The 17874-nt window shown below is 46.7% G+C and overlaps 1 protein-coding gene across 3 annotated transcripts in view; it reads left to right on the top strand.

The window, feature by feature from the left end:
* The window catches only part of ATP6V1C2 (ATPase H+ transporting V1 subunit C2), a 60813-nt gene that overhangs the window by 2595 nt on the left and 40344 nt on the right, over nucleotides 1-17874 (top strand). For 2 of the 3 annotated variants that reach the window (XM_033176560.1, XM_033176561.1), the window contains exon 3: nucleotides 2493-2560. In XM_033176560.1, the coding sequence (XP_033032451.1) occupies nucleotides 2493-2560 (68 nt within the window). Of the gene's footprint in view, nucleotides 1-2492; nucleotides 2561-17874 lie in introns of those variants that run through there. The other variant, XM_033176562.1, reaches the window with a different exon arrangement.

Below are 17874 nucleotides of genomic sequence, written 5' to 3'. Positions count from 1 at the left end.
TTGTGATCTGCCTGCCCCAGCCTCCCAAAGTGCTGTAGGTTTCCACAGGGAAGACACTACAGCTTTCTCCCAGACCACATGGCACATGTGCTGATGAGATGGCGCTGATGACACAGGTGCTGGTGAGATGGCGCTGACTGCCCAGCATCTGCTCTTGTAGAAAACTGCCATATACTCCCCTTTCAAACCTCACTTTACCCCTCTGCCAAAACAGCTGCACCATCAGCTCCCAGGGTTGTGATGCTACCCCATTTGCTAACATTTGCTGAGCAAGGTGCTGATGGCTAGGTACTTTAAATGCATCACCGGGAAGCTTTTCCTCTTCCCTCTTTACAAGTCAGCTTGTCCCCGCTGACTCTGGGGACAGGCTGGGAGAGGCTAAGTGATTATGAGGATTGTCAGGATGGTAAGTGGCAGCAGTGGGTTCTGAACCCACATCTTGCTACCTTTTTAAGCCTTCCCCTGCTTGTCCAGCAACGGACACTGTATGGGTTAGTAAATTCTGCATCCCCTCATCGATACTGTGTGTGAGGCACTGTGCTGGACTCTGGAAGGTAAAAAGACAAAAAAAAAAAAAAAAGACACAGCCCCGGCAGAAGTTTCTTAAAATGAAGTTGCTTGAAAAGAAGTGACTTGACTTGGTAGAGATATTTAGGTTTCATCATTTCCTAATTACTTTTTTTTGAATGGAGTCTCGCTCTGTCACCCAGGCTGAAATGCAGTGGTGCAATCTAGGCTTACACAACCTCCGCCTCCTGGGTTCAAGTGATTCTCCTGCCTCAGTCTCCTCAGTAGCTGTGATTATAGGCACATGACCATGCCTGGCTAGTTTTTGTATTTTTAGTAGAGACGGGGTGTCACTAGGTTGACCAGTCTGGTCTCAAACTCTCAGCCTCCCAAAGTGTTGAGATTACAGGTGTGAGCCACTGTGCCCGGCCTCCTAATTACTTTTCTTAATTTTTTTTTTTCTTGAAATTCTGCCAAGTCTCAGAACCTAATTACTTTTTAACATCTAGTTGGTGGTACCACGTGATAGCAACCCTTTTCTTTCTAATTCTGTGAAAAGACCTTTAAATACAATTTTGGACATTGTAGTAATTTTTACACTAAGAAATCGATCATGGCAGGCACTGTGGCTTACTCCTGTAATCCCAGCATTCTGGGAGGTCGAGGCAGGAGGATCACTTGAGGTCAGGAGTTCGAGACCAGCCTGGACAACATGACTAAACCCCATCTCTACTAAAAATACAAAAAAATTAGCCAGGCATGGGGCACATGCCTGTAATACCAGCTATCCGGGAGGCTGAGGCAGAAGAATCACTTGAACCTGGGAGGCAGAGGTTGCAGTGAGCCAAGATCTCAAAACAACAACAACAACAACAACAGCAACAACAACAAAAACCGGATCATAAGTACTCTGAAAAGGACCTAGGTGAATGATAAAGTGGGAGGAAAAGCTGCCTCCTTCCCCAGCAAGATTTTTTTTTTTTTTTTTGAGATGTAGTCTCACTCTGTTGCCCAGGCTGGAGTGCAGTGGTGCGATCTCGGCTGACTGCAGCCTCTACCTCCCGGGTTCAAGTGATTTTCCTGCCTCAGACTCCTGAGTAGCTGGGATTACGGGCGCATGCCACCATGCCCGGCTAATTTTTGTATTTTTAGTAGAGGCAGGGTTTTGCCATATTGGCCAGGCTGGTCTGGAACTCCTGACCTCAGGTGATCTGCCCACCTTGACCTCAAGATCATGGTTAATAACAGCAAAGAACAGAGAAAAAGACTGGTGGAGCTGGGTGCAGTGGCTTGTGCCTGCAATTCCAGCACAAAGGCAGGTGGATCACCTGAAGTCAGGAGTTCGAGACCAGCCTGACCAACATGGAGAAACCCCATCTCTACTAAAAATAAAAAATTAGCTGGGCATGGTGGTGCATGCCTGTAATCCCAGCTACCCAGGAAGGCTGAGGCAGGAGAATCGCTTGAATCCAAGAGGCAGAGGTTGAGGTGAGCTGAGATCGCGCCATTTCACTACAGCCTGGGCAACAAGAGCGAAACTCTGTCTCAAAAAATAAATGAATAAATAAATAAATAAGTAAATAAATACTGGTGGGACTGTCTCAGAGCAGAAAAGCTTTTAAGAATGGGAACTTCTTTAACTTGCTTTCTGGTGTATCTCTTCCTTAGCTATGGGGATTAACAACATGACTGACTAGCAAGCTGCCATTCTAAGGGGAAAGTGAGCTAAAGTCAGATGGTAACATCATAGTCACTCCTTCCTATGGCAGGCATATGACAGTTTATCCTATTGGTCAAAAATAAGTAAATGAAGACACCCCCAAATCCACTGGTTTCTATTAAGAGTTCTTGCTACTTTCCATTTTGGCCATTGACCAAAGGTGACAAATTCAAGATGAAGTGACAGAGTCCCTGCCCGGTTGTTGAGATGGCATCATGCTTGGCCAGAAACCTGTGAGCCTCTGACGTTTTTATGATCTGTCTAGGTGGGGACCTTGGATTCCCTGGTTGGCCTCTCTGATGAGTTGGGGAAACTCGACACCTTTGCTGAAAGGTAAAATATTCCTTATTTACTACATACAAGTGAGAATTTGACATTGTTATCAGAGGACACAGTGTTCTTGCTTTGGCTGAACCGGAGTATGGATTTGTCTAGACCTGGTTCCAGAAGTCAGCAGAGAAAACCGATCAGTTCCCCTGCGGGTGCTGGGTCTGCAGGAGCCTGCCTGGCCTCTCCCGGTGTTTTGTCTGCTGGAGGCAGCACTTGTTAAGGGGTTGCCTCCGACCTGGAGATCATGCATAGCTGCCGAGACGCTTAGAAAACTCGCTGGTGTAGTTTCCCACCAAACCTTTTTAAGTTTGTTTATCTTTTAGTAACAAATGCTCATAGTACAAAATTTCAAGTACATAAAAAGTCCTGGTGCAGTGGCTCATGCCTGTAATCCTAGCTACTCCAGAGGTTAAGTCGGGAGACTCACTTGAGCCCAGGAGTTCAACACCAGCCTGGACAATATAGAGAGCCTGCCTGCCTGCCTGCCTGCCTGCCCGCCGCCCGCCCTCCCTTCTCTCTCTCTCTCTCTCTCTCCTCTCTCCTCTCTCTCTCTCTCTCTCTCTCTCTCTCTCTCTCTCTTTTGACAGTCTCACTCTGTCACCCAGGCTGGAGTACAATGGTCCAATCATGGCTCACTGCAACCTCCACCTCCCAGGTTCAAGTGATTCTCCTGTCTCAGCATCCTAAGTAGCTGGGACTACAGGCACCTGCCACCACGCCCAGCTAATTTTTGTATTTTTAGTAGAGACAGGGTTTCACCATGTGGTCCATGCTAGTCTTGAACTCCTGACCTCAGGTAATCCACCCGCCTTGACCTCCCAAAGTGTTGGGATAACCGATATGAGCCACTGTGCCCGGCCGAGAGACCTGTTTCTTTCTTTCTTTCTTTCTTTCTTTTTTTTTGAAACAGAATCTCGCTCTGTCGCCCAGGCTGGAGTGCAGTGGCGCCATCTCAGCTCACTGCAAGCTCCGTCTCCCAGGTTCATGCCATTCTCTCACCTCAGCCTCCCGAGTAGCTGGGACTACAGTGCCCGCCACCATGCCTGGCTAATTTTTTGTATTTTTAGTAGAGACGGGGTTTCACCATATTGGCCAGGCTGGTCTTGAACTCCTGAGCTCGTGATCCACCCGCCTCAGCTTCCCAAAGTGCTGGGATTACAGGCGTGAGAGCCACCGCACCTGACCGAGAGATGCTGTTTCCAAGAAAGAAAAAAAAAGCTAGATGTGGTGATGTGTGCCTGTAGTCCTAGCTACTGGGGAGGCTGTGGTGAGAAGAATGCTTGAACCCAGGAGCTTGAGGCTGCAGTGAGCTGTGATTGTGCCACTGCACTCCAGTCTGGGCAACAGAGTGAGACCCCATCTCAAGCAAACAAATAAACAAAAACCCAAAGTACAAAAAGGATATATATAGTGAAAGTTAAGGTTTCCGGCCAGGAGTGGTGGCTCACGCCTATAATCCCAGCATTTTGGGAGGCTGGGGTGGGTGGATACCTGATGTCAGGAGTTTGAGACCAGCCTGGCCAACATGGCGAAACCCTGTCTCTACTAAAAATACAAAAATTAGCTGGGTGTGGATGGCGGGTGCCCATAATCCTAGCTACTCAGGAGGCTGAGGTGGGAGAATCGCTTGGGTGGGGGAGGCAGGGTGGAGGTTGCAGTGAGCCAAGATCATGCCACTTCACTCCACCCTGGGTGACAGAGCAAGACTTCCGTCTCAAAAAGAAAAAGAAAATTAAGTTTTCCTCTCACCTGTTTTTCTCTTTCCCTTCCCCTAGTCCTCCATTGCCCCTCTTTCAAGGCAATTTTACTATAACTTTCTAGGTGAGCCTTCCAGAGATAGCCAATACATGCACAAATAAATATGTCTTAAAATTAATATTATTCATTCATGTATTTGCTTATTTGTGTTTTTTGCAGACAGGGTCTGACTCTGTTGCCTAGGCTAGAGTGCAGTGGAAAAAATCATAGCTCAGTGCAGCCTTGAACTCCTGGGCTCAAGCGATCCTCCTACCTTAGCCTCCCAAGTATCTGAGACTATAGTCACATGCCACCATGCCCAGCTAATTTTTGTATTTTTTGGTAAAGACAGGGTCTCACTATGTTGCCTAGGCTGGTCTTGAACTCCTGGCCTCAAGTGATCCTCTTGCCTCGGCCTCCCAAAGTGTTGGGATTACAGATGTGAGCCACCACATTCAGTCTTAAAATTAATTTTGTACAAATGGTAGCATATGTTCTGCATCTTGCAGTTTAGTTAAACAACATGTCTCAGAGATAGTTTCATATCGGTCCATAACTGCATGTTCTTTTAATGGCTGTGTTACTGTGAATAGATGTACCCTCATTTATTTGAATAGACTGGTGGATTGCTTGACTCCAGGAGTTCAAGACCAGCCTAGACAACATAGCAAAACCCCATCTCTATTGAAAATACAAAACATTAGCCAGGCATGGTGGTATGTGCCTGTAGTGCCAACTATGCAGGAGGCTGAGGTGGAAGAATCACCTGAGCCTGGGAGTTCAAGGTTACAGTGAGCCGAGATCATGCCACGGCATTCCAGCCTGGGCAAAAGAGTGACACCCTGTCTAAAAAAAAAAAAAAAAAACTATATGAGGATGTTGTGGAGTCTTAAAATTATATATCTTTGTTTAAATTATTACAAATCTGGGCCAGGAGTCAGTGGCTCACGCCTGTAATCTCAGTACTTTGGGAGGCCGGGGCGGGCGGATCACGAGGTCAAGAGAGCGAGACCATCCTGGCCAACATGAAAATACAAAAAAAAAAAAAAAAAAAAAAGTTGGGTATGGTGGCTGGCGCCTGTAATCCCAGCTACTCGGGAGGGTGAGGCACAAGAATTGCTTGAACACGGCAGGCAGAGGTTGTAGTGAGCCAAGATCGTGCCATTGCACTCCAGCCTGGGACAGAGGAAGATTTTGTCTTAAAAAAAAAAAAAAAAAATTATTACAAATCTGGTATATAATCATTGGAAAACTTTTTTTTTTTTTTTTGAGATAGATTCTCACTCTGTCACCCAGGCTGGAGTGCTGTAGCACGATCTGGGCTCACTACAGCCTCTGCCTCCCAAGTTCAAGCAGTCTTCTGCCTCAACCTCCCAAGTAGCTGGGATTACAGGTACATGCCAATAAGCCCAGCTAATTTTTGTATTTTTAGTAGAGATGGTGTTTCACCATGTTGGCCAGGCTGGTCTCGAACTCCTGACCTCAAGTGATTCATTGGAAAGCATTTATAGATCATAGAATAGCATGAAAAAGAAAATATAAATCACCCATAATTATGCCATCCAAATATAACTATTATTATATTGTGCTTACAGTGCATACATCTAATTTTCTCAATACATAAATATAATTTCTGGATAATGTAATAATAGCAGTAAGATCAGGCCAAGCGCAATGACTCACACTTGTAATCCCAGCACTTTGGGAGGCCAAGGCAGGAGGGACACTTGAGCCCAAGAGTTTGAGAAGAACCTGGGCAACCTAGTGAGATCCTGTCTCTACAAGAAGTAAAAAATACTAGCTGGGTGTGGTGGTGCACCTGTAGTCCCAGCTACTTGGGAGGCTGAGGTGGGAGGATTGCTTGAGCCCAGGAGGTCGAGGCTGAACTGAGCTGTGATTGTGCCACTGCCCTCCAGCCTGGGTGACAGATCGAGACCCTGGCTGTCGGGTAGATGAAGGCAGCATTCGCCAGTGGCTGGGTGGTGGCCTACTGGCCTGCAGTGCTGGGACTCAGTGCTCTGACTGCTTCCTTAAAGGGTTTCAGGGATTCCTTTACTTTTTCTTCTAACCCTTAATATTTGTGAAACTTTCAGGTTTTTAGGGCCCATGGACTTGATCTTTTCTTCTTAGTGGAATGGTGAGATGGCTGCTACTGCCTTGTTTGACGAACTGTATGGAATTAGGAGTTCTAGTGAACATACTTCGAGGATTTCTTTTTTCTTAAGATAGAGTCTTGCTCTGTCGCCCCAGCTGGAGTACAGTGGCACAATCTTAGCTCACTGAAACCTCTGATTCCTGGGCTCAAGCGATTCTCCTGCCTCAGCCTTCCAAGTAGCTGAGATTACAGGCGCGTGCCACCAGGCCTGGCTACTTTTTATATTTTTAGTAGAGGTGGAGTTTCACCATGTTGGGCAGGCTGGTCTCTTAACTCCTGACCTCAAGTGATCCTCCAGCCTCAGCCTCCCAAAGTTTTGGGATTACAGGCGTGAACCACTGTGCCCAACCACTTTGAGGATTTCTAGTCTGCAGATTAGTGCCATGGGCCAAAAATTGGGTTCTCTGTGTTCTGTTGCTCTTTGCCTTCTAATTGTCTAAGAATAATAGGATACGTTTGTTAGTGACATTTTGCTTTGTATGGGATGTTGGACTAACTTACACACGGGTCACCAAGCAGTTTGCTGTTCACGGTGTTTTTTGTTCTTTTTTTTTTTTTTGAAACAAGATAATACATAGGTGTAAACCTTCTTTTTTTCTTTTTTTGAGACAGAGTTTCACTCATGTTGCCCAGGCTGGAGTACAATGGCACGATCTCAGCTCACTGCAAACTCCACCTCTTGAGTTAAAGCGATTCTCCTGCCTCAGCCTCCTGAGTAGCTGGGATTACAGGCGTGCACCACCATGCCCGGCTAATTTTGTAGTTTTTAGTAGAGACGGGATCTCTCCACATTGGTCAGGCTGGTCTCGAACTCCCGACCTCAGGTGGTCCGCCCACCTTGGCCTCCCAAAGTGCTGGGATTACAGGCATGAGCCATTGCACCCTGCCAACAATTTTTTTTTTTTTTTTTTCATGAGACAGGGTGTTGCTCTGTCGCCCAGCCTGGAGTGCAGTAGCACCATCAAGGTTCACTGCAGCCTCCACCTCTCAGGCTCAAGCGATCCTCCCGCCTCAGCCTCTCAAGTAGCTGGGACCACAAGCGCACAACACCATGCCCAGCTAATTTTTAAATTTTTTGTAGAGACAAGGTCTTACTATATCTCCCAGGCTGGTCTCGAAGTCCTGGGCTCCAGCAATCCTCCCGCCTTGGCCTCCCAAAGTGCTGGAATTATAAGCATGAGTCACCACACCTAGCCACCATTCACAGTCTTTGAGAAGGAAAACTAACCTTTGGCTGTCTCATTCATAGAATCTGTCTGCTCTCAGACGAATGAAGGAAAGTAAAATCATGCTAAATCAAGTATTATCAAATCCCAGGGCCTGTCCAATAAAAGTTAATATTCAAGAAAAAGTGACTTGATCTGGAAATGTTGACTGCCTTCTTAGGCTTCTCTGTACCACAGGGAGGTATGACCAGCCTTGTACAACTTCTGGCCTAGCTGAGAAGACACATATTAATAAAATAATCACATCACATAATCAAATAATGCTGAACCTAAGAAAGGCCTGTAACAGATGCCATGGAGAACAGCCCACTGCCCTAGGCTGGTGAATGTCTTAGGTTTTCTTGGGCAGCAGGGACAAACTGCATGCAGCAGGAGGCTGGTCACATGCAGGAAGGCTGGCTTAAGAAGTGTGAATTGGGCCAGCCGCGGTAGCTCATGCCTGTAATCCCAGCACTTTGGGAGGCTGAGATGGGTGGATCACTTGAGCCCAGGAGTTCAAGACCAGCCTGGGCAACATGGTGAAACTCCATCTCTACAAAAAATACAAAATTTAGCCAGGCGTAGTGATGCGTGCCTATAGCCCCTGCACTTGGGATGTTGAGGTGGGAGAACCGCTTGAGCCCAGGAGGTCAAGGCTGCAGTGAGCAGAGACCATACCACTGCACTCCAGCCTGGGCAACCGAGTGAGACCCTGTCTCCAGAAGAAACGAAAAAAAAAAGTGTGACTAGCTCCCTGCCTGCTGCAGCAATTCTAGAGCTGTCTTTGCTACCAATTTTCTGCCCTAGTGCGAGTCTCTTAACCTCTTATTCACTAAAACCTCTTTAGCTCTGAAATTCTGTGAGCCTGTATTGTTACTGTTTCCATTTTAGTTTCTTGCTTTTTTTGCTTTCTTTCGCTTTCCCTCCCTCCCTCCCTCCCTTCCTCCCTCCCTTCTTCTTTCCCTCCCTTCCCTCCCTTCTTCTTTCCCTCCCTTCCCTCTTCCTCTCTCTCTCTCTGTCCCTCTCTCCTTCTCTCTCCTTCTCTTTCTCTCTTTCTTTCTTTTTGACAGAGTCTGGCTCTATTACCCAGGCTGGAGTGCAGTGGCGTGATCTTGGCTCACTGCAACCTCTGCCTCCTGGGTTCAAGTGATTCTCCTGCCTCAGCCTCCCAAATAGCTGGGATTACAGGCACCCGCCACCAAGCCCAGCTAATTTTTGTATTTTGTTAGTAGAGACGGTTTCGCCATGTTGGCCAGGCTGGTCTCTAACTCCTGATCTCAAGTGATCCGCCCGCCTTGGCCTCCCAAAGTGCTGGGATTACAGGCGTGAGCCAACATGCCCAGCCCCACTTTAGTTTCTTTTTTGTCCGTTTGCTCTGTTTTCCCAGTAAGTATATTAGTGTTTTGTTCTGTACATACTTGTTGCACAAGTTGCTTTTAATGGTAGTGTAGCATATGTTTAAGAAAAAGAAATGAAGGCGGGGCGTGGTGGCTCACACCTGTAATCCCAGCACTTTGGGAGGCCGAGGCGGGTGGATCATGAGGTCAAGAGATCGAGACCATCCTGGTCAACATGGTGAAACCCCATCTCTACTAAAAATACAAAAATTAGTCGGGCCTGGTGGTGGGCGCCTGTAGTCCCAGCTATTCGGGAGGCTGAGGCAGGAGAATTGCTTGAACCCAGGAGGTGGAGGTTGCAGTGAGCCGAGATCAAGCCACTTCATTCCAGCCTGGGCGACAGAGCAAGACTGTCTCCAAAAAAAAAAAACAAAAGAAAAGAAAAGAGAAAAAGAAATGAAAATACGTAAACGGGCAAGACTGTGGCTATAATCGTGAAACAGATAGAACCTGTGCAAATTTAAGTGTTTCCAAACAATAAGGACTAGGTGTGGCAAGAATGAAAAATCACTGTGCATTGTTTTAGTTTTCCTTGTGGGTATTCTTAAGAGCCTTCCTCTCAGGGGGAAGGAAAATGGTGTGGTCTGAGCACGTCAAAATTCGAATCTTAGCTTTTTTCTAGTCCAGGGGTCAGGGTGTCCTGTGTTGGGAGTTGGTACTAGAGCTTGGGGTAAAAAAAAATGGGATATATGTACTAATAAATCTAGAGAAATGGCGTCAGTTCTTTGAAATGTCCTCTCTGGTTCTTTGAAAAGTCCGCGAGTGTTATTGGGTAAATAAATGCTAGCTGGGTCTGTAACCTCGGTAGCATAAACCTGTCAGCGCCGCTTCTGCCCAGGAGAACGGAGAAGACACAAGCGTTTTCAGGGTGTATTGTTTCCATATCCTTTTATTATTTATTTACTTAGGGCACTAGAGTGTTTTTCCATGTAGCTGGAAGGCAGCTTTTGCTTACGAGAGCTTTCTCTCTCTCTTTTTTTTTAAATTTATTCCTTCATACTGCCTTTGTTAATTTATTCTGTATTTGCCCTATCATTCATGAACATTTGAAAAACCAAATGCTATTATCTTAAAAAAAAAAAAAAAAAAAAACCTGTCTTCCTGTTTTAAAAAAATGTTTGAGTGCTTCACAGTATCTGAGCCTGTTTTGCGGTGTTGATTGACAGAGTGCATTTCCCAGGCGCTGGGGTGGTCAGCCGGACCTCCTGGGTGCTGTGGTGCTTGGTGACCATCGCTTGTCCCCGAGTGCTTCCCCTGTCTATGGAATAGCTGCTGGCTTTTTCTTTACCCACGTGGTTCCAAGGAGCTGACCGAGGGTTGGCTAATCAAAGATTGCATAGCTGAGTGTGGATGTCTGCTTAGTGATACATGTGGATGTCTGCTTAGTGATACATGTGAGTCAGTTCTTGTAAGGGCATTCTAAAGAGAAGTAAACTAGAATTGTAAAAAGCATATAGTCTTTTCTTCTCTGCTGGTGGAAGAATGTCACATTGAAATGACCTATGTGGCATTTCGCGGGATTCAGTGAATAGAACGTGGTTGCATGCCTCTGTATGCTGCGTGCATGGTGGGTTGCTCTAAGCTGCTGGGCAGCCCTACTGTGTGTGTCTGCTGGACTCCCACTTTCCATGGTGGCTGTTCCAAGCCTCTTCTACCCCACCTCCTCCCATCTGCCCCTTCTGAGCCCTCTTCCTCCTCCCCAGCTCCCAGATACTCTCTTCCCCACCTCTTCCCACACCCTCTGTCATCATGCCCACAGGTTTACCCTGTCCTAACACACCTGGTGCTCCCCTCCTTCATGGCACTTGCCACAGTGGATTTTGACGTCTCCTTGTGGGATTATTTGGTCATATTTTTCTTCCCTGTCTTTTGCTTACGATTAGATCCCTAGCACCTGTAACATGGAGGCCCTTGGGGACTGAATGGGTGAATAGAGGGAAGCATCCTGGGTTGTAAGAGCTGGGCAGTCCGTTAGAGATCTTATCTAACCTGTAGAGTTCCAGATGAGAAAACAGGCCCAGAGAGAAGCTCCTAGAAATACAAAGGTGGGCAGGCGTGGCAGAGGGAGGGAATACACTCCAGATCCATCAACTTGCCATTATTGGTCTGCCTGTCTGGGCCTGTCTGCCCTGGGGGACTCTGTACCCTGAGCTTTCCACAATGCTTCCAGATGCTTCCAACTCGAGTCATCGGCAGAACTAACCAGAAAATGGCCTTTTTCTCTTCCATTCCACCCTCCTCCCAGATTGTACTATTAATCATTGTTACTTACGAAAACACTTAATAGTATTTATACATCTAGACATTTAAAGATGGCTTACTGAGCCTGGGTAAAATAGCAAGACCTCGTCTCTACAAATAATAAAAAAAATTAGCCAGGTGTGGTGGGGTGCGACTGTACTCCCCGCTACTCAGGAGGCTGTGGTGGGAGGATACCCTGAGCCCAAGTGGTTGAGGCTGCAGTGAGCCGTGATCGAGCCATTGCACTCCAGCCTGGGCAACAGAGTGAAACCCTGTTTAAAAAAAAGAAAAAATATGTATTTTGACTTAAATAAAATATCTTATTAAAGTTAATTTAACCTGTTTTTACTTTTGTAAATGTGATGACTAGACCTTTTTTTTCTTTTTTTGAGACGGAGTCTTGGTCTGTCACTCAGGCTGGAGTGCAGTGGCATGATCTTGGCTGACTGCTACCTCCACCTCCTGGGTTCAAACGAATCTCCTGCCTCAGCCTCCCAAGTAGCTGGGATGACAGGCATGCGCCACCAGGCCCAGCTAATTTTTGTATTTTTAGTAGAGATGAGGTTTCACCATGTTGGCCAGGCTGGTCTTGAACCCCTGTCCTCATGTGATCTGCCCCCCTCGGCCTCCCCAAGTGTTGGGATTACAGGTGTGAACTGCTGCGCCCAGCCCTAGACATTTTTTAATTACCCATGTGGCTTGAATTACATTCCTATTGCACAGCTTTGGGCTAGAGCTCTAGAGAATGATCATCAAATTTGGACATGTGGTCTTTTTTGGTTTGGTTTTGTTTTTTCTCTCTTTTTTTTGAGAAAGGATCTTGCTCTGTCACCCATGCTGGAGTCAGTGGCATGATCGCAGCTCGCTGCAGCCTTGAACTCCTGGGCTCAAGCCATCCTTCTGCCTCAGCCTCCCAAGTAGCTGAGACTACAGGAGTGTGCCACTATGCCTGTTTCTGGAAGGTTTAAAATATGTCATTATGACATGTTTGGACCAGGTATGTTTTTAGGAGTAGTTCTTTAATAATATTCACAAAATTTTTCAGTGCTATTGCTCTGTTGGTTTTCTCTTTGGAGGAGGAGTAAATTGGCAAATTGCATTTTGCTAGAAAATCATTAGTTTCATGAACTCTTTCAAGTTATTTGAATAGAGTCTACCAATATATATTGTATCTATGCATCCCCCATTTTTTAGTAATTGCATTTTCTTTGATTAGGCTACCCAGTAGTTTACCTATTTTGCTTTTAAGAGAAACAACTTTTTAATACATTGATCAATTTTATAATTTTTCTGATTTCTAATAGTTTAACTTTTATATCTTATTTTCCCTCCTCTTTATTTGGGTTTATTTTCTTGCTCTTTTCTGTAAAACATGCTTAGTTACATGCTTAGTTCATTTATTATTTTTTTGTTTAGTTCTGTAATGCTAACAGCAATGAAGTTTTCTCTGAGTGTTATATAATTTAAATTTTGATATGTCATGTTTTCATTATTTTTTCCTAGATATTGTGCTTTTTAAATTTTTATCTTTTATTTATTATTATTATTTTTTCTTTTGACAAACTCGAACTCCTGGGCTCAAGCCATCCTCCTGCCTCAGCCTCCTGAGTAGCTGGGATTACAGGTGAACACCACCATGTACAACTAATATTTTATATTTTTTGTAGAGATGAGGTTTCAGTATGTTGCCCACACTAGTCCTGAACTACTGGACTCAAGGAATCCTCCCACCTTGGCCTCCCAAAGTGCTAGGTTTACAGCCGTGAACCACCGTCCTCAGTCAATTCCGCAATTTTTAAATTCTTTTATTTGCTTTTGTTTTTCATTTCTAATTCTGTTGCCTTGTTAGAAAATGAATTAGGTTGGCCAGGCACGGTGGCTCATGCCTGTAATCCCAGCACTTTGGGAGGCCGAGGTGGGAGGATCACTTGAGGCCAGGAGTTCAAGACCAGCCGGGCCAACAGGGCAAAACCCCGTCTCTACTAAAATTACCAGCAAAACAAAACAAAACAAAATTAGTCAGGCGTGGTGGTGGGTGCCTGTAATCCCAGCTACTAGGGAGGCTGAGGCTGGAGCATCGCTTGAACCTGGGAGGTGTAGTGAGCGGAGATTGTGCCACTGCACTCCAGCCTGGGCAAGTGAGACTCTGTCTCAAAAAAAAAAAAAAAAGAAAAGAAAAGAAAAGAAAAAAGAAAGAAAGAAAATGAATTAGGTGCCATTTTGACGTTTGGGAATTTGCAATTTTCTTTGTGACCTAATCTATTGCCTATTTTTCTAAGTGTTGCATGGGTATCTGAAATAGGTGTATTCTCTTGTTTTCATTGCACAGCATTGATAAATGTCTATTGGAGCAACACTATCAGTGAATGTCATATTTGCTATTTCATGTTTTTATACTTTAGGCGCTTTGCTGCCCTTACGGGATGCAGAAAGGTCTATGACAGTTTCTTTGTTTGTTTTTGGAGACACAGTCTCACTCTGGCGCCCAGGCTGGAGTGAAGTGGCGCAATCTCTCTCGGCTCACTGCAACCTTTGCCTTCCAGGTTCAAGCAATTCTTCTGCCTCAGCCTCCTGAGTAGCTGGCACTACAGGCACCCACCACCAGGCCCAGCTATTTTTTGTTTTTTTAGTAGAGATGGGGTTTTGCCACATTGGCCAGGCTGGTCTCGAGCTCCTGACCTCAAGTGATCCTGCCTTGGCCTCCCAAAATGCCGAGATTCCAGGCGTGAGCCCCCACGCCTTGCCATCTATGACAGTTACAACTCCTCGAAGGCTGCCCCTTTGTTCCTCTCTAGCGCTTCTGTGTGCAGTATCTTGTCTTGAATTCCATGCTGCCTGATGGTTTGTCACGTCTCTATTTTGGTAACTGCCATTGATTGATAAATGAGAATATTGTCGTTTGAAGAGTTAAGTCATTTGTGTTAGATCATGTAGCTGCCTAGTGTTGGGCCTTCGCCTGGTCATCCTGACTCCCTAGTCTGCCCTTGCTCTGTCGTAGGCGCCTCACAGGTGGCAGGAGCTCTCCTTTGCCTCCCCTGCCTTGATTTTCAGTTTAGGCCCAGCTGGGATAGTCTCCAGTATCTGCCAGGCTTCCCCCAGCTCCCAGCAGTTCTTATCAAACCAGAAGTCCAGCCAGCAGGGGAGGAAGGAATGTTGGCTGGCCACTTTAGGTACAACATGCGGGAGTAAGGGTCAGCTCGAGGCAATGTTGTGAAATTCCGAAATCGTTCTTTGGAGGTTAAATTTAATGTAAGGCATTTCCATCTTGGACCCTGTCCCAGTCCTTCAGGGACCCATGGCTCCATTTTTCCCCAGATCTCAGCAAGGCTCTTTTCACTTAACACTGTGTTGGTGCTCATCACAGCTCTGGTAAATGGCAGCCATTTGGACGTTCCTTATTTTCACGAGCTTCAGGGGCAACCTTCCGTGGTCCTTTTTGGATGTTCTTTTTCCATTAGCTTCATGTCCAAAATTGGTATAATTCTCAACAGACAGCTTCCATTTGTGCAGCCTTCTGCCTAGGGTTCATTCCCATCTCAGTCAAAGGCTCCAGAAACTTAAGCTCCTCGTGCTCAAGCAGACAGTCTGGGCACCACCTCCCTGTCCAACCCTCCACAGGAGACGCCAGTAAGGATGGAGTCCTGTGGGCTCCACCTCCAAAATCTGTCCAGTATCCACCCACTTCTCAGCATGTCCATCGAAGCCACCTTCATTGCGTTCCTCTGCTTTTGCAACAGACTCAGTTGTCTCCCGGTTTCCCTTCCATTCATTTACCCCACAGCAGCCAGAGTGATCTTTTTAAAAGCACCGTATCACAGATCACCTGAGGTTGGAAGTTGGAGACCAGCCTGACCAACATGGAGAAACCCCATCTCTACTAAAAATAGAAAAAATTAGCCGGGTGTGATGTCACTTGCCTGTAATCCCAGCTACTCGGGAGGCTGAGGCAGGAGAATGGCTTGAACCCGGGAGACAGAGGTTGCAGTGAGCTGAGATCACGCCATGGCACTCTAGCCTGGGCAATGAGAGCAAAACTCTGTCTCAAAAATAAATAAACAAATAAAAGCACTATATCACGTGGCTATCCTGCATGAAACCCTCCATGACTTTTCTGTGCCCTCAATGTAAAATTCTTACTTGTAACCCTTGCTTCCAGACCCCTAGCGGGTCAGGACCCAGGGTACTCCTCTCCAGCCACTCTGGCTCCATCTTGCCTTGGTCCTATGCCTGGAAGACCCCCCACCCACCACCCCAGCTTAGCAGGGCAGGCTTCTTCTTATTGACCCCATCCCAGAAGACTGCTCACCCAGAAGACTTCTCCAGACTGCCAGCCAGCCCGGCCTCTCTAGGTGACCCCGTTTTAATTCTCTGCATTCCACAGCCCACTATTAAGCCCACTGTGGAAGTTATTTTTGCCTTTTTGGGGTATTAATTTTGTAATTAATATCCTTGCATAACTCTTTGTGTAAATTTTTGATTATTTTAAAGTTGCATGAATATGTTTAAATAAAACCTTACCAATGGCTGGGCGCAGTGGCTCATACCTGTAATCCCAGCAGTTTAGGAGGCTGAGGCGGGTGGATCACTTGAGGTTAGAAGTTCAAGACCAGCCTGGCCAACATGGTGAAACCTCGTCTCTGCTAAAAATACAAAAAATTAGCAGAGCATGGTGGTAGGCACCTGTAATCCAAGCTACTTGGGAGGCTGAGGCAGGAGAATCACTTAAACCCAGGAGGCAGAGGTTGCAGTGAGCAGAGATCACACCTCTGCAACTCTAGCCTGAGCGACAGAAGGAGATTCCATCTCAAAAAAAAAAAAAAAATGTGTTGCATGCCCAGAAATGGAATTACTGGTATAATGGATATAGGCATATTGAAAGCTGTTTGTACATACTACTAACTTGTTTTCCAATAAAGTTACAAGAAGTGCCCTTTTATCATACCCCATCTATTAAGTGCCCGGCAGGATGGTGTGTGATTGTTTTAATGTGCATTTCTTGGATTTCCAGTGAGAGCAAACATATTTTCAAGAGCTCTAGCCATTGTACTCCTATTTGTGTGAATGGGCTGTTCCTGGCCTTGGCTCCTGCATCCTCTGGGCTGGGCTGCAGGTTGCACAACTCCAGGGGAAGCCCTTCACATTGTGTGTGCTGGAACTCTGCTCCACGAGCACGGGACCTGCAATTGTTCTCAGTGACTGAGCAGCTTGGTGGATTGCATTTTGGCACAGTCTCCAGAACTTCAATGTGTGATGTTTCTTTCTATCCCAAATGCTTGGGGGATTGCCCAGTGATTCCTAAAAGACTGTAGGCCCCAGGGGATTTCAGCGACACTTCTCTGGGAGCTGAGTTCGGGTCTTCCTTGCCTGTTCCTTCCAAGGGGAAAACTTTCTTTTTCATTTTTTGAGACCAAATCTCACTCTGTCGCCCAGGCTGGAGTGCAGTGGCACTGTGTCGGCTCACTGCAAACTCTGCCTTCCGGGTTCAAGTGATTCTACTGCCTCAGCCTGCCAAGTAGCTGGGATTACAGTATTGCGCCACCAGGCCCGGCTATTGTGTTTTTAGTAGAGATGGGGTTTCACCGTGTTGGCCAAGGTGGTCTCAAACTCCCGACCTCAGGTGATCCGCCCGCCTCGGCCTCCCAAAGTGCTGGGATTACAGGCATGAGCCACCGCACCCAGCTGAAATTGGCTTTTTTTTTTTTTTTTTTTGAGGCGGAGTCTCGCTCTGTCGCCCGGACTGGAGTGCAGTGGCCGGATCTCAGCTCACTGCAAGCTCCGCCTCCTGGGTTCATGCCATTCTCCTGCCTCAGCCTCCGTAGCTGGGACTACAGGCGCCCGCCACTTCGCCCGGCTAGTTTTTGTATTTTTAGTAGAGATGGGGTTTCACCGTGTTAGCCAGGAGGGTCTCGATCTCCTGACCTTGTGATCCGCCCGCCTCGGCCTCCCAAAGTGCTGGGATTACAGGCGTGAGCCACCGCACCCGGCTGAAATTGGCTTTTTGAAGAGGGTAGAGCATTACTATCTGGGCCGCGTGTGGGTGAATCACTCCATGATGCCAGCTTGGCCAACGAGAATTCTGTTCTTAGTGACAAGAGTAACTTTGCTGGGTGGCTCTACAATCTGTATGCGGAGGGGAGTCCTTCTAAAGAGCTAAAAATGGGCTCCTGATTGAAACTTCCAGTTTCTGTGAAGCCAGGTTGGAATTTAAAGCATGGTGTGCCTGTGGCCAGAGTCCCCAAGGGGAGCCTCCTAGTGAGCCTCACTGGACCTTTGTTTTTGTGAAAAGAAAATCACTTAATTGCTGTGGAGTCACATTTTCCTGGTGACTTTGCTGCAGGGCATGTCGATTTCATTGTCCCTTGGTGGAGGAGGAAGTAGAGAGACAAAGGATGGGGTGAGGTGCCCAGGGGCTCTTGAGTCACCAGGGTAGGCAGGGAACAGGCTCCCCCTGGAAGCTTCTGGGCCTCCCCTCTCAGGTGTGTGGGGCACCCCCTGCGTGGCTGCAGGGGAGAGGCTAGGGCAGGTGGCCCGTCTCATCAAGGTACCCTGACAGTGGCTGGGCACTGGCAGGCCTGGGGTTTT

This window comes from Trachypithecus francoisi, unplaced genomic scaffold (genome assembly GCF_009764315.1).
Source record: "Trachypithecus francoisi isolate TF-2019V2 unplaced genomic scaffold, Tfra_2.0 Lachesis_group17, whole genome shotgun sequence".
Classification (NCBI taxonomy): Eukaryota; Metazoa; Chordata; class Mammalia; order Primates; family Cercopithecidae; genus Trachypithecus; species Trachypithecus francoisi.
Note: the sequence above shows the minus strand (reverse complement) of the source record. Positions and strands in the feature narration are given on the sequence as shown.